The sequence below is a fragment of the Octopus sinensis genome, linkage group LG23 (assembly GCF_006345805.1).
Source record: "Octopus sinensis linkage group LG23, ASM634580v1, whole genome shotgun sequence".
NCBI lineage: Eukaryota > Metazoa > Mollusca > Cephalopoda > Octopoda > Octopodidae > Octopus > Octopus sinensis.
In genome coordinates, this window is record NC_043019.1 from 5078110 (window position 1) to 5093586 (window position 15477).

The 15477-nt window shown below is 38.1% G+C and overlaps 1 protein-coding gene and 1 long non-coding RNA gene across 3 annotated transcripts in view; one reads left to right on the forward strand and one right to left on the reverse strand.

Moving 5' to 3' along the window:
• The first annotated feature begins 5113 nt into the window (after nucleotides 1-5113).
• On the forward strand, nucleotides 5114-5756 carry LOC118767666. The gene is made up of 2 exons (XR_005003583.1): nucleotides 5114-5396; nucleotides 5621-5756. It is a non-coding gene; the product is annotated as an uncharacterized LOC118767666 (long non-coding RNA).
• A 226-nt stretch (nucleotides 5757-5982) lies between these two features.
• LOC115223442 (dnaJ homolog subfamily C member 7) overlaps nucleotides 5983-15477 on the reverse strand; it is a 52546-nt gene continuing 43051 nt past the window's right edge. The window contains exons 12-13 of one of the 2 annotated variants that reach the window (XM_029793997.2): nucleotides 10703-10852; nucleotides 5983-6144 (exon numbers count right to left, since the gene is read on the reverse strand). In XM_029793997.2, coding sequence (XP_029649857.1) covers nucleotides 6041-6144; nucleotides 10703-10852 — 254 coding nt within the window. In that variant the 3' untranslated portion in view covers nucleotides 5983-6040. Of the gene's footprint in view, nucleotides 6154-10702; nucleotides 10853-15477 lie in introns of both variants that reach the window. The other variant, XM_029793996.2, reaches the window with a different exon arrangement.

Consider the following 15477-nt stretch of genomic DNA (forward strand, 5'->3'; position numbering starts at 1 on the left):
ACGAGAATTTTAGGAAAATAAAAATAAGGAATAAGTGGAAATTTTACCGGTGAATGTATTAAATTATAAGGCACCAAAAAGAAAATGACTCTCCCCAGACACAACAACTGAGGATATTGTTCAGAAATTGAAAATAAATCAACTGTTAAATCCGTTAACTCATGAGCAATTCTTTGGATTTGTCACATTAAATGATACTTATCACCCTCCATCAGGCATTTGCCATATTCTGAACACCTTACTTCCCTGGGCATGAACACATTGAAACTCCAACGTCTGGCAGCTGACTTGGCCAGACACCCATAAAATTATCAACCATCTTACAAACAATAACTCTGAGCACCTTTTCAAACTCCACCTGTGGACATGTTTACAAAGTCAGAAAACAGCACAGCTCCCATGACTTTCGGAAACATTTTTTCACGCTGAGAGTTGCTGAAGCATGGAACAGACTGCCGGCATCAGTTGTTAGTTGTTGGAGCTCTGCATCCTTCTAAACTTCCATGCTTCCTGAGATTCGCCAAAACTACACCTGATCTTCTCCCCTCCATACACACGCAAGCATGTATCTGACTCATGCATTGTTCACTTCCCAGACATTTGTACATTACTGCATATACTTTATACGCACTTTCTGACAAGTTGTGGTGCACCTGAGCACTGTATACAATCATTTCGTTGTTATATAAATCTGTTCTTAAAACAGCTGAACTTTAACAGCGAAGATTAAACAGTTTATTATAGGACTTAAATAAAATTATTAGAAATTTAAATTCTACATTATTGGGTTCATGGACAGTTTCTTAGCACCAATGTATTGCTGAAGACCATTAAAAAAAAGGAGCAGGAAAAGTGTACCATTGAGACACAACATACGATACGTGTTTAACAAGTTATATGATGGTCAGTGTTACACATTCATATCTATGTGTATATGTAGATATGCATATGTATCAGTGCATCCCCACTATTGGCACTATTTGTTAGTAAACAGTATGAACTGCAAGGCAGCGAGCTGGCAGAAACGTTAGCATGCCGGGTGAAATGCATAGCCGTATTTCGTCTGCTGTTACGTTTTGAGTTAAAATTCCGTCGAGGTCGACTTTGCCTTTCATCCTTTCGGGGTCGATTAAATAAGTACGCACTGGGGTCGATGTAATCGACTTAATCTTTTTGTCTGTCCTTGTTTGTCCCCTCTGTGTTTAGCCCCCTGTGGGTAGTAAAGAAATAGGTATTTCGTCTGCCGTTACGTTCCGAGTTCAAATTCCGCAGAGGTCGACTTTGCCTTTCATCCTTTCGGGGTCGATAAATTAAGTACCAGTTACGCACTGGGGTCGATGTAATCGACTTAATCCGTTTGTCTGTCCCCTTGTGGGTAGTAAAGAAATAAGTATGAACTGCAAAGGCAGATACGCACAAAGTGTATCACTCCGCTGTATATCGACAGTTCGTAAACAGGATAAGCAAAATAAACACGTAAAACAATAACAATGCCTTCATTGAGTTGTCTATCATCCCATCACGAACGAAACAATGCATAACAGGCTTCATGCAATTTCTGGTACCACCATCATGCAGCTTTGCTGCAATTTTCTTGTTTCGAATACTTTACTTACTTTTTTTACTTGTTTCAGTCATTTGACTGTGGCCATGCTGGAGCACCGCCATTAGTCGAGCAAATCGACCCCAGGACTTATTCTTTGTAAGCCAAGTACTTATTCTATCGGTCCCTTTTGCCGAACCGTTAAGTTACGGAGACGTAAACACACCAGCCTCGGTTGTCAAGCGATGTTGGGGGAACAAACGCAGACACACAAACACATACATACATATATATATATATATATATATATATATATATATATACACATATATCCGATGGGCTTCTTTCAGTTTCCATCTACCAAATCCACTCACAAGGCTTTGGTTGATCCTAGGCTATAGTAGAAGACACTTGCCCAAGGTGCCACAGTGGGACTGAACCCGGGACCATGTGGTTGGTAAATAAGCTACTTACCACACAGCCACTCCTACGCCTATTAAAGAAAAATTTTTTTGTTTTTTTTTTAAATATCTAAATATATTATTTGATTTGAATTGTATAAATTTTTTTTGGTTTAACAAAATTAAACAGCATTTTAAATATTCAGAAATCTTGAAAACCTATACAACCATTACAAAATAAATGTGTGTGTGTATGTTTTTTAATCAGTGGTGTTAATCTATTCTCGGCATTGAGTTCAAAACCTGCCATGGTCAATTTTGCTTTCCATCCTCTTGGGGTTGATAAAAAAATACCAGTCAAGCACTGGAATTGATAATATTGAATTACCTATCATACTTTCAGAGTTGATAAAAAAATATCAGTTGAGCACTGGGGTCAGTGTAATTGACTCCCTCCCTCCTCCTTAATTGCTGGCCTTGTGGCAAAATTTGAAACCATTATCATGATGATGATGATGGTGAAAAGCCAAATCAGTAGAATGGGTCCTCACAATTATTAGTTATATAACCTAGTGTTCCAGGTTCAAATTGGGATCTTTTCGGTTTGAACGGCAGTTTTTTCTAGCGGTGTCATATGAAATTGTCACCCATAATTATGACCCTAGTATCGATCTATTGCATTTCAATCTGTTTTAGGGTTAGGAGTGGGGGGAAGGGTATCTTTTTTCCTTCAGAAATGTAAATAAACCCAATCTGTTTCTAAAACGAGGAACATATTCATACGGCACAATGTTTTCACCTCAATAGACGTCATTGATTGGTTGAAATTGCAGAAATTGAAGAAAAAAAACAACAAATATCTTACAAACTATCGAATTTTTTCAATAAAGCCAAGAGAAAAAGATGTTTTATAAACACATTCTACCAGTATACGAAGTTTAAAATTTTTTAGTTACCTAGAAATTATGTTAAAAACTGCCATTCAAACCGAAAAGATCCTCAAATTGTCCTATGGTTAACACTTCTCTGCCCACTACAATACAATGATTCTCATTAGCAGGAAACCAAACAGCATACTCTGTTGGGTGTGCAGTAAGAGAATGCATGAGTAATAATGCAGAAAGGAGTTGAGAGAGAGAAAAAAAAACTATGCCCATCTAAACATGGATGTGATAGACATTATTTACATTTGACGGATATTTGTCCTCATCTTGTTTGTTGTTAACACAATGTCTCGGCTGATACACCCTCTAGCCTTCATCAGGTGTCTCAGGGAAATTTTGAACCTGGGTTCTCATTCCTTGGGGTTAGTAGCCCGCGCTGTTAACCACTATGCCATATGCCCATGGGCATATGGCGTAGTGGTTAACAGCGTGGGCTACTAACCCCAAGATTCTGAGTCAATTCCAGGCAGTGACCTTAATAACAACATCAAAAAATACCTTAGGAATGAGAACCCAGGTTCGAAATTTTCCCAAGACACCTGATGAAGGCAGGAGGGTACATCAGCTGAGATGTTGTGTTAACAACAAATAAGATGAGGACAAATATCCGTCTAATATAAATAATGTACATAATTCTTCAACTCTTAAATATAGAACTGTATGGATGTGATGTCACCGTCACCGTCAAGGCTATCAGATGTTGCTACACATCGCTGGTCACAATGCGCTTCGCATTGTTTTAGCCTTTAAATGACGCCACCCTGATGGCTAAGCGAGCAGGCCAACAGAAGAAAGAGTGAGAGAAAGTTGTGGCGAAAGAGTACAGCAGGGATCGCCACTGCCCCCTGCCGGAGCCTCGTGGAACTTTAGGTGTTTTCGCTCAATAAACACTCACAACATCCGGTCTGGAAATCGAAACCGCGATCCTACGACCACTGCCCTAACCACTGGGCTATTGCGCCTCCACATGGATGTGATGTGTTAGAACAAATTCTCCCCTTTCTTGGTTAGTGATTATAAACAAAAATTTAATTTGTGCCAAAAGCCAATATGAGAGTTGCTTTCATAGAATCTACCACAGTATAGTTTGTTCTAATGAAGCATCTACATTTAAGTGAGAATAGATATTATCTCTCGATATTAATACTCCCTCTGTTACTAATATATAATTTTTGCTAAGAGGACTAAGGCCTTGGTAACGAGATGTGATGTGTATGAAGGTGAGATAAGGTGGTTTTAACTAAGTGACAAGCTAGCAAAAAGGGAGGAAGCTGAGAAAGAGAGAGAAACGTGGTAAAGAGACATGAATCTCACAGATGACAAGGGACCGTAACAAGAAGTGAGATGCTGTGCTGGATGAAGACCTCTCTTAACCCTTTCGTTACCAACCCGGCTGAAACCGGCTCTGGCTCTGAGTACAAATGTCTTGTTTTCATAAGTTCTGAATTAAAATCTCCCACCAAACCTTAGTCTCAATTTATGTTCCTAACACTAGCTGAATGATAACCAAGTTATTTTACTAAATTCTTTGTTATATTTAAAGTAATTGAAAGAATGGGAAGCACTCCGTTGGTTACGACGACGAGGGTTCCGTTTGATCCGAATCAACGAAACAGCCTGCTCGTGAAATTAACGTGTAAGTGGCTGAGCACTCCACAGATATGTGCACCCTTAACGTAGTTCTCGGGGATATTCAGTGTGACACAGAGTACAACAGAAACAGGAAGAAAGAGTGAGAGAAAGTTGTGGTGAAAGAGTACAGCAGGGATCACCACCATCCCCTGCCGGAGCCTCGTGGAGCTTTGGGTGTTTTCGCTCAATAAACACTCACAACGCCCGGTCTGGGAATCGAAACCGCGATCCTACGACCGCGAGTCCGCTGCCCTAACCACTGGGCCATTGCACCTCAATTGAAAGAAACACAGAGCATCTCAAAATAAATACAGTAATGAAAGGGTTAACCCATGCAGTCTATATATATTTTGGGGGGTGGGTTCATCTTTTTGTTTTAATCAATAGACTATAGCCACACTGGGGTACTGCCTTGAGGGATTTTAATCAAATGAATTGGCCCCAGAACTTATTTTTTTAAAAGCCTCGTACTTATTCTATCAATCTTTTTTTGCCAAACCACTAAGTTACAGGGATGTAAACACATGAACACTGGTTGTCAAGCAGGGGACAAGGGACTAACACACACACATATATGATAGGCTTCTTTCAGTTTCATCTACAAATTCCACTCACATGGCTTTGGTCAGCCCCCAAGGCTAAAGAAGACACTCAAGGTGCAATGCAGTGGAGGTGAACTCAGAACCTCATGGTTGGGAAGCAGGCTCCTTCCCACACAACTAGACAAGGGCCATAAACAAACCAATACTACTTGTCAAACAGTGGGGGGGGGAAGCTGACACAAAAATAACCCCATACACACACACACACACGTGTGCAATCATCAGTAAAATAGAGTAGATCTGCAGAAATACAATGTACAACTTCAGAAACCAAGTTTAACATTTAGCATTTAAACCGGTCATATCCGGCCCAAATTTTCTACTGCTTTTATGTCCAAACCAACTAGATCTGGTCTCTCACTCATATCCTACAATGACATCCTCAAAATAAAACCATCACATCATCAAATTCTCAGAGCTACAAGATAATGCAGGATTAATTCAAAACAATGTGAATGAAAAAGCATTATATTTGACAGAGTAATCTGAACACCAAAGGGTTAAACATAAAAGATTTCAATTTTATTGGGATTCAGGTTTTACCTAGTTTTGCTCATACAATGACTGCAGCTGAATAGAGAGAGAAAAAAAAACATTTTAAAAAAAATCTGATTCGTCTTTTCAAAGAAAATGAGAAAAAAAAAACCCAAAAGCCTTCTTCAGTCTGTGAATCTTTTGCTCTGTTTGCCTGTTTTTCAACTTTCATATTTTCATACCATTTCCAGACTGGTTTTAAATTTATTTTAATTTAGATTTCTTTTTTGTTATTCCGTATCCTTTTTTTAAATTTTTTTTTCAAAATTGAAGCCAAAGTTTCAAGTCTTGAGTCTTTTCAAACTAAATTTTCTCAAGTGATCCTGTTTTTTTTTTCTTTCTTCTTCCTTTTCTCTTATATTTTTTTACATTCTTGGAAATTCCTCAACCAAATTGGAAGGTAAAACCAGAGAAACCTTGGTTTCCCATTGGTGAGCGGAACGAACAGTTCTGGTTACCAAAAAATGTTGCAAATATCTGAGTAGGATCTATTTGATCTGAAAAAAAAGAAAGAAAAAAAAAGTACTCACAAAGACATACACCCACCACACATTTAAAGAGGAAGAGAGACAGACGGACGGACGGACAGACAGACAGACAGACAGACGACAGACAGACAGACAGACAGACAGACGACAGACAGACGACAGACAGACAGACGAGCGACAGACAGACAGACAAGCAACAGACAGACAGACGAGCGACAGACAGACAGACGAGCAACAGACAGACGACAGACAAACCAGCAGACGACAGATGGACAGACGGGAGACAGACGGACAGGAGATAGATAGATGGCAGATGATAGATAGATGGCAGATGATAGACAGATGACAGATGGATAGAGATACATAGACAGATGATAGATAAGATACATAGACGGATGGATAGATACATAAACAAATAGATATGTAGATATACATACATACATTTATACTGCAAATTGACTGCAGGTATTTTACAAGTTCATCAAAGTACTACATCAACCCTAGTGTTTCACTGGTAATTTTATCGATCCCAAACGGATGAAAGGTAAAGTCAATCTTGGCAGAATTTGAGCTCAGAACAAAGACAAAATGCTAAGCATTTTACCCAGTATGCTAACAATTCTTACAGCTTGCCAACTTAAGTCTTGATCATCATCATCATCATCATCGTTTAACGTCCGCTTTCCATGCTAGCATGGGTTGGACGATTTTGACTGAGGGCTGGCAAACCAGATGGCTGCACCAGGCTCCAATCTTGATCTGGCAGAGTTTCTACAGCTGGATGCCCTTCCTAACGCCAACCACCCCGAGAGTGTAGTGGGTGTATTTTACGTGCCACCGGCACGGGAGCCAGTCAGGCGGTACTGGCAATGACCTCGCTCGAATCTTTTTACACATGCCACCGGCACAGATGCCAGTAAGGTGACGTTGGTAACGATCACGCTCGAATGGTGCTCTTTTACATGCCACGGCACGGGGGCCAGTCAGGCGGTATTGGCAACGACCTCGCTCAAATCCTTTTACATATACCACCAGCACAGGTGCCAGTAAGGCAACGTTGGTAACGATCACGCTCGAACGGTGCCCTTTTACGTGGATATTGATAAATAGTCAGCTCATTTGAAAACTAGTCCCTCCACATATCTACCTACCTACCTATCACCATTTAATGTCTATTTTCCCTGCTGGCATGGTTTCTATGGCTGGACAATTCTCCTAATGGCAACCACTTTACAGAATATACAGACTGCTTTTTGCATGGCAAGATTGCAAAAGGAGAATGAGGGTTTGTTACGAGGATATGTTGTGGGGAAGGGATTCAACAGGGAAGACTGAGAGACAGAAGGGAATAGAGTGCAGAAAATGTTGAGTACGGATGTGGGAAAGGGGGAGAAGTTGGGATATGAGGGAGAAGTTTTATATTATATTTACTAATAAAAGGAAAATGCACACAGTTTACATTGTTTAAATAATATGTAATATATTTTATAAGTGAGTACTGTGTTTGCTGACCGGTTTCAATTTCGTTAATCATGACATTGAAATTATTGTAATTTCATATATTCTTAATTAGATTTCAGTCCATGTTGTGTATGGGGGTTTGTGAATGAAATGAATCAACAGGTAGAAAACTATAAGGAGAGGTAATTGGCAATCGTTATTATTTGAGACAGAAGCAATAATTGCTCATTTTGGGGGGAGGGGTAAATAAATACACAAAAACTCAAAAGCTAAAACAGTGAGATAAAATATTTACTGTGATGTGTATGTGAACAGGAATTAAATATATACTGAAATCACAGTTAGTTATGCTTTCATATTTAGGTGTGTTCTGTATTTTTTGATAAATATATTTTCTTTATTTAAACATTCTTGTACAGAAATTGTTTCTTTGCACTGGTAGATGGGAGAAACTGAAGTTTGATTATTACCTGCACATCTCTATATGTTTTCACTCAAAGGAATCTGTCAGTACTGTGGTAAACGGACCAGTTCCTTATATAGTGTGGTTCTCCGTCTGTCCTATATAGTTATGTCCACAACCTGAACAAGTTATAACATAAGCAAGATTCTCGGAAGCACGAGTGAAATTGGTTTTAATTGTGAACCCCACTCTTTGTTTGAATAGGAATTTCAAGCCTTCCTGAGGCAGGAAGGCTCGGAATTCCCATTCAAACAAGGAGAGATGTTCACACTTAAAACAAACTTCACTTGTGCCTCACCTCCAAGAATCTATTTATGTTATAACTTGTTCAGGTTGTGGACATAACTATATAGGACTATGGTACTTAGACAGAGAACCACACTATATAAGGAACAGGTCCGTTGATCACAAAACAAGATTCCTTTGAGTGAACACAGAGATGTGCAGGTAATATCCAACCAAACTCTACAGTCTTTCCCCATTCACCTGTGCAAAGAAACAATTTCCGTACAAGAACATTTAAAGAAAACATATTTATAGAAAAATACAGAACACGCCTAAATATGAAGGCATAACTAACTGTGATCTCAGTACATATTCAATTCATGTTCACATACACATCACTGTAAATATTTCATCTATTTTAGCTCTTGAGTTTTCGTATATTTACGAAAAATGAGCAATTATCTCCCCTGTCCAGAATAATAACGATCACCAATTACCTCCCCTTACATTTTTTTCTATCTGTTGATTCATTTCATTCACAAACCCACCATACACAATAGGGAATAAAATCTTTTTTTACGAAATTACAATAATTTCAATGTCGTGATTAGCAAAAGCGGTCGACAAACACAATACTCTTTAAAACTATGTAAACTGTGCATTTTTCTTCTTTTATTTTATACATAAATTTTTTGCTTTATCTATTACTAGCAGTATCGCCCGGCGTTGCTCGGGTTTGTAAGGGAAATAACTATATAAGCATTTTTAGAGAGTTACTTCCCTTATAAATTCGGGCTTTCTTAGCCATTTTTGTTTTGGTGTCAAGCCATGAAGTCGTTGTTCTAAAAGAACGCTGGTTTCCTTCACAACGCATTACGACGTTGATTTCTTTACACTCCCTTCCCCACAGCTTCACGAGGGAGGGAAGGGGGAGAAGCAAACAGGTGCAGCTGTGAGCGTGGACGCCAACTCCGCCGCCATCGACACACGATGCATTTTATGCATTAAAATGGAATAAAAAATGATGTTAAATTATTTTTAAAATCGTAGACTCATCGTTGACGCGCGCTAATAGTCAGACGGGCTCGATATGAATCACGACTATAAGATACCCGAATTTGGTTAAACTGCACCGCAAAATGTGGGAGGAGTTAGGAATCTAAATCGAAGGGGACAGACACTCACACAACTAGAGTTTTATATATATAGATATAAAATCCATTCTGTCTGTCTGTGTGTGTGTCTTCTAGGATCTCGGGCATCCTCCATCCGATTGCGATCAAATTTGATAAGTACATACCGACAGTATCAGGGCGTGTATAAGTCTTGACAAAATTACAAAAATCGATTCCAGGTGAGAATGCGATCGATAAAGCTGTGGGAACGTGCATTTGTACACGCAAGTACATCATCTGTTGCAATCGATACTATGCGTACGTGAGAAAAATGCACGTGCAGTTTGCGCAAAGAAAAGCCGGCTGGCTTGAAATAAATGCCACAAAATGCAGTATATTTAAGAGACCAAAAAAGTAAGAGGCAAAAGAGATATTTTCTTCAAACTTGGCATGAAGGAAGGAAAGACTATTTGGTTTTTCAAGTTTTTTTTTTGGCCTTAACTTTCTATCTTTATTTCTTCTTTTGCTGGTGTCTCAAATTTAGGTTAAATCAGTGTTTCTCAAAGGGGAGGCCTATGGGACGGTCGGACAAGTTGTTTTGAGAACATTTGGTTTAAATGTTTGACAACTCAGCACCATCCATTGGACGGCGGGTATTTTGCTCATGTGTGTATATATATATCAAAATAAGCAAACTACATTTTATTAAACACTGTTTACAGTGTTTAATAAAATGAAGTAGCATGAAACAATTGTACTACACTACCTTGGATATCCTTGTTGCTTATTTTGATTATAATCACCCCATTTGATTTATATGGATAATACCATACAAAATTCTGGTGCCTTTAACTTAAGTACCATATTCATCTGTGTGTGTATATATATATATATATATGACAGGCTTCTTTCGGTTTCCATCTACCAAATTCACTCATGAGGCTATAGTAGTAAACACTTGTCCAAGGTGCCATGCAATGGGACTGAACCCAGAACCCTGTGGTTAGGAAGCAGGCTTCTTACCATACAGCCATGTCTATATTTTATATATATAATAATCAGATCAACTTCTTTAAAAAAGTTGTACGATAAGGAGAAAGAAAGAAAGAAAGAAAGAAATGCTATTTTTACAGTTAGTTCCCCATTTTAAACATCACAATGCATTGTTTGATGAAGTTTGAATAATTAACTGGTTTAACTATCAAACAGACATCTTTTAGGGGTTAGTCAACACCAACCCCTCAAATCAAGAAGTTACTGACTCAATGTCTAAGTTCAAATAAGAACTACTTACCAAAACCAATATCATTATCGTCCATGTCGAAACCATTATCGTATCGACATCTTTTCTTGCTGTCGGAGAGAACATTGAATGCTTCACCAACTTCCTTGAATTTGGCCTCTTCTGACTTTTGAACTTCAGGATTATCGTGTGAATGACGATCTGAAATAGATAACATTCCAAGGTCAACGGAGTGAAGAAATATTCTGGACCCTTTTACAAGCATTTTATGTCCCAAGGCCACCAGTGTTCACTCATTCACCCGTCAGAAGTTACTCTTCACTTGTTTCAGTCATTTGACTGCGGCCATGCTGGAGCACCGCCTTTAGTCGAGCAACTCGACACCGGGACTTATTCTTTGTAAGCCCAGTACTTATTCTATCGGTCTCTTTTGCCGAACTGCCAAGTGACAGGGACGTAAACACACCAGCATCGGTTGTCAAGCAATGCTAGGGGGACAAACACATACACACAAACACACACACATACATATATATACGACAGGCTTCTTTCAGTTTCCGTCTACCAAATACACTCACAAGGCATTGGTCGGCCCGGGGCTATAGCAGAAGACACTTGCCCAAGATGCCACGCAGTGGGACTGAACCCAGAACCATGTGGTTGGTTAGCAAGCTACTTACCACACAGCCACTCCTGCACCTGTTAATGGAAGAAACTGAAAACACTTTGCATTGAGTCCTGAAAGTATTTTTGGGTCAACGAAACTTGCAAAAGGTCCAGTGCCTGACCATTCTTCAATATTTTGTCAAATTCACTTGATGAAAAGTCAGATATTGGAATGTGCATAGAAGACATAAATATATTATCTTGGTAATCACCATCAAAGCTTTAATTAACTAATTGATTAAATCAGTATTTCTCAACCATGGTTTGTAAGCAGAACCCTTAAGATTCCTATTTTACTCCACTGGACTTCCATAGCCATTTGATGCACATAAAAAAATCCTACTGTAATTTCTATAATTAACCTTTTAACATTCAAACCAGCCATATCTGGTCGAAATATTCAACTTGTTTTATGCTTATAATGGCCAGATCCGACCTCTCACCTCAACCCTACAATGTCACTCTAAAACTAAATCACATCACTGAAATCTCTAAACCACAAGATGCATGATTATTTCAAAACAATATAAATAAATATATTTGACAAAGCAATCCGAATAGGCACAGGAGTGGCTGTGTGGCTGTTTGTTTACCAACCACATGGTTCCGGGTTCAGTCCCACTGCGTGGCACCTTAGGCAAGTTTCTTCTACTATAGCCTAGGTCCGACCAAAGCCTTGTGAGTGGATTTGGTAGACGGAAACTGAAAGAAGCCCGTCGTATATATGTATATATATGCGTGTGTGTGTTTGTCCCCCTAGCATTGCTTGACAACCGATGCTGGTGTGTTTATGTCCCCGTTACTTAGCGGTTTGGCAAAAGAGACCGATAGAATAAGTACTGGGCTTACAAAAGAATAAGTCTCGGTGTCAAGTTGCTCGATTAAAGGTGGTGCTCCAGCATGGCCGCAGTCAAATGACTGAAACAAGTAAAAGAGAATGCTAAAAGGTTACATATTACAAGGAATTGTATGAAAAATTTTAATATTTTGTTTTATTATAGAAGTAATTTATTTCACAAATTTTAACAAAATCTTATATGCAAAAAAATTGAGAACCACCAGATCAAATCATCAAATAAGCTATCACTCAACCATTTTCCAAAGTTTCAGGATAAAAAAGAAAAAAACTGAAGAAAATCCCAATAATTTAAGTGGGTTAATGTTACAGAATATAAGCAACAAAGGAAGGGATTAAAAGTTTCGAATCTTTTCGGTTTGAACGGCAGTTTTTAACAATTTCTAGGTAACTAAACACTTTGAAACTTCGTATACTGGTAGAATGTGTTTATAAAACATCTTTTTCTCTTGGCTTTATTGAGAAAATTCTATAGTTTGTAAGATATTTGTTATTTTTTTCTTCAATTTTTGCAATTTCAACCAATCACTGACGTCTATTGAGGTAAATAACATTCTGTGCCGTATGAATATGTCCCTCGTTTAAGAAAACAGATTGGGTTTATTTACATTTCTGAAGAAAAAAAGATACCCTTCCCCCCACCCCTAACCCTAACCCTAAAACAGATTGAAATGCAATAGATCGATACTAGGGTCATAATTATGGGTGACAATTTCATATGACACTGCTAGAAAAAACTGCTGTTCAAACCGAAAAGATCCAAAGTTTCTTCCTTGGAAAGTTCATCATTTCTTTTAGAACTAAGCTGAACATTAAATTGGCAGGATTCATGCAATTTCTGGAAGTAAAAGACTCCACAAACTTGTACTGGAAGGGAGAAGTTCAATAAAAAATATCAACCTTAATGACAGTACAAGGATTTCATGGGGTAAACAGTGTGCAACAATAAGCTAGTTTTGTTTTTCTAACATCCTTTGCACTTTTACTATTGGCTTCTGCTACAAGAATAGCAACTCTTGAAGGCAGGAGAACAAGTGCAAGACAGATGCTGGATTTGAAATAAATTTTTGAAAGTAAAATAAAAAAAAAAAAATTAAAAAATAAAAAACAATTGGCAACAGTGAGAATGAAGTATTCGTTCCAGAAACAAGTGAAAATATGTTAAATATTTTTCTTGTAAATTCTGTTGAACAAACTAAATTTAATCAGTCTTTCTTGTTGACGAAGTTACTGATTACAAATTCCTGAAATACTTATTTATTTACTACCCACAAGAGGCTAAACACAGAGAGGACAAACAAGGACAGACAAACGGATTAAGTCGATTATATCGACCCCAGTGTGTAACTGGTACTTATTTAATCGACCCCGAAAGGATGAAAGGCAAAGTCGACCTCGGTGGAATTTGAACTTTGAATGTAGCGGCAGACGAAATACCTATTTCTTTACTACCCACAAGGTGCTAAACACAGAGAGGGACAAACAAGGACAGACAAAGGGATTAAGTTGATAATATCGACCCCAGTGCGTAACTGGTACTTATTTAATCGACCCTGAAAGGATGAAAGGCAAAGTCGACCTCGGCGGAATTTGAACTCAGAACGTAACGGCAGACGAAATACCGCAAAGCACTTCGCCCAGCGTGCTAACGTTTCTGCCAGCTCACCGCCTTAAAATTCCTGAAATACTAATGAGACTTTGCAGTGGTCCTGCTCCCAGTATTTTAAAATTATCATTCTTGTTTGGTACTAGTATGTCTAAACTTTTAGTTACTATATTGCTAACAAAAATATCTTTATATATAAGACATGAGCAATAGACCAGCATGCGGGGAAGAAAATTACAACTGCTTATTTAACTAACATTTAAACCAGCTATATCTGGCCCAAATATCCTACCTGTTTAAGGTTCAAACTGGCCACATCCAGCCTCTCACACCTACCATACAATATCATTCTAAAAATAAACAATCACATCATTGAATTCTGAAAGCCACAAGGTAATGCATGGCTAATTGAAAACAATGTAAATAAATTAGCATCAAATTTGACAGAGCAAGCTGAATGCTAAACAGGTTGAAGTGAGATATTATACAAAGGATCTTCAAGCCCTATTACGAACCTAGGGGAAAATATCCACAGACAAAGGATGGTAGGATATAAAGGCTAGAATTGATTTCTGGCAATAGATGCCAGGTAAGTTCATAAAAGTAGCATGGGAAGATCTGTAAGGCAGACCCTGGGTACTGGTGTGGATTGAAGTATGGTGCTAGTCAGTAAGAGCTAGGATAGAATGTAGTACGGACATCAACAACTCATACCATAAACAAAAAAAATATTCCAACTGGTATTTTAATTGCTGACAATTTAGCAACTATGGTAATATAAACAGGGACATAATTGTGAATACAAACAGGATGGATATTTAGATAACAAAAAGATTTAATTTCGTTTTTGGATTTGGTTTGCAAGATTCTCTATGTGAGTTTGTGTGTTGAAGCATATTCTGTTGTGTCTGGGGAGAGTCATTTTCTTTTGGTGCCTTGTAATTTAACATACTCACTGGTAAAATTCCCACTTATTTCTCACACACACATACATAGAAAATACACAAACACGGACAGGCAAACACATAAATATGCAGGATACGTACATACATATGCACACACATACATACATATGCATACACACACATATATATACATACATACACATGCAAACACACATACATACATACATGTATGCATGTATAGGCACACACGCACACACTGACCCACACACATGTGCACAAACAAACAAAAGGGAACGCAGTGTAAATAATGGACAGAGTCAAGACTATTGAAAAGGTTGCAAGACGCAACGAAAATATTAGGAAAATAAAAATAAGAAATAAGTGGAAATTTTACAGGTGAGTGTGTTAAATTATAAGGCACAAAAAGAGAATGACTCTCCCCAGACACAACAAAAAGATTTATATTAAAAGGTGAAATAATTAGTACACAAAAAAAAGTTGCTGATCCTTACTCAACCAAATGTGGATGTCACACAATTTGTAAGTGTAGGTTATAACGAATCCATGGGTTGAGATTAAATTGAACCAGAGAAGTTGATGCCCAGTGATAGACTGGGTCAGAATAGGGGCACTAACCGCTCTGCTATATCTAACCACTCCAAAGGGAAGAGGAGAAGAAGTGATGCAACCATCTTCAGTTTCAATGCAAAGACAGCTGTTCAGAAAAAAAATTAAATTACTGTTGGGAGAAAGATAAAAATCTGTAAAGATCAGTTTCCAATCATTGTGGTAG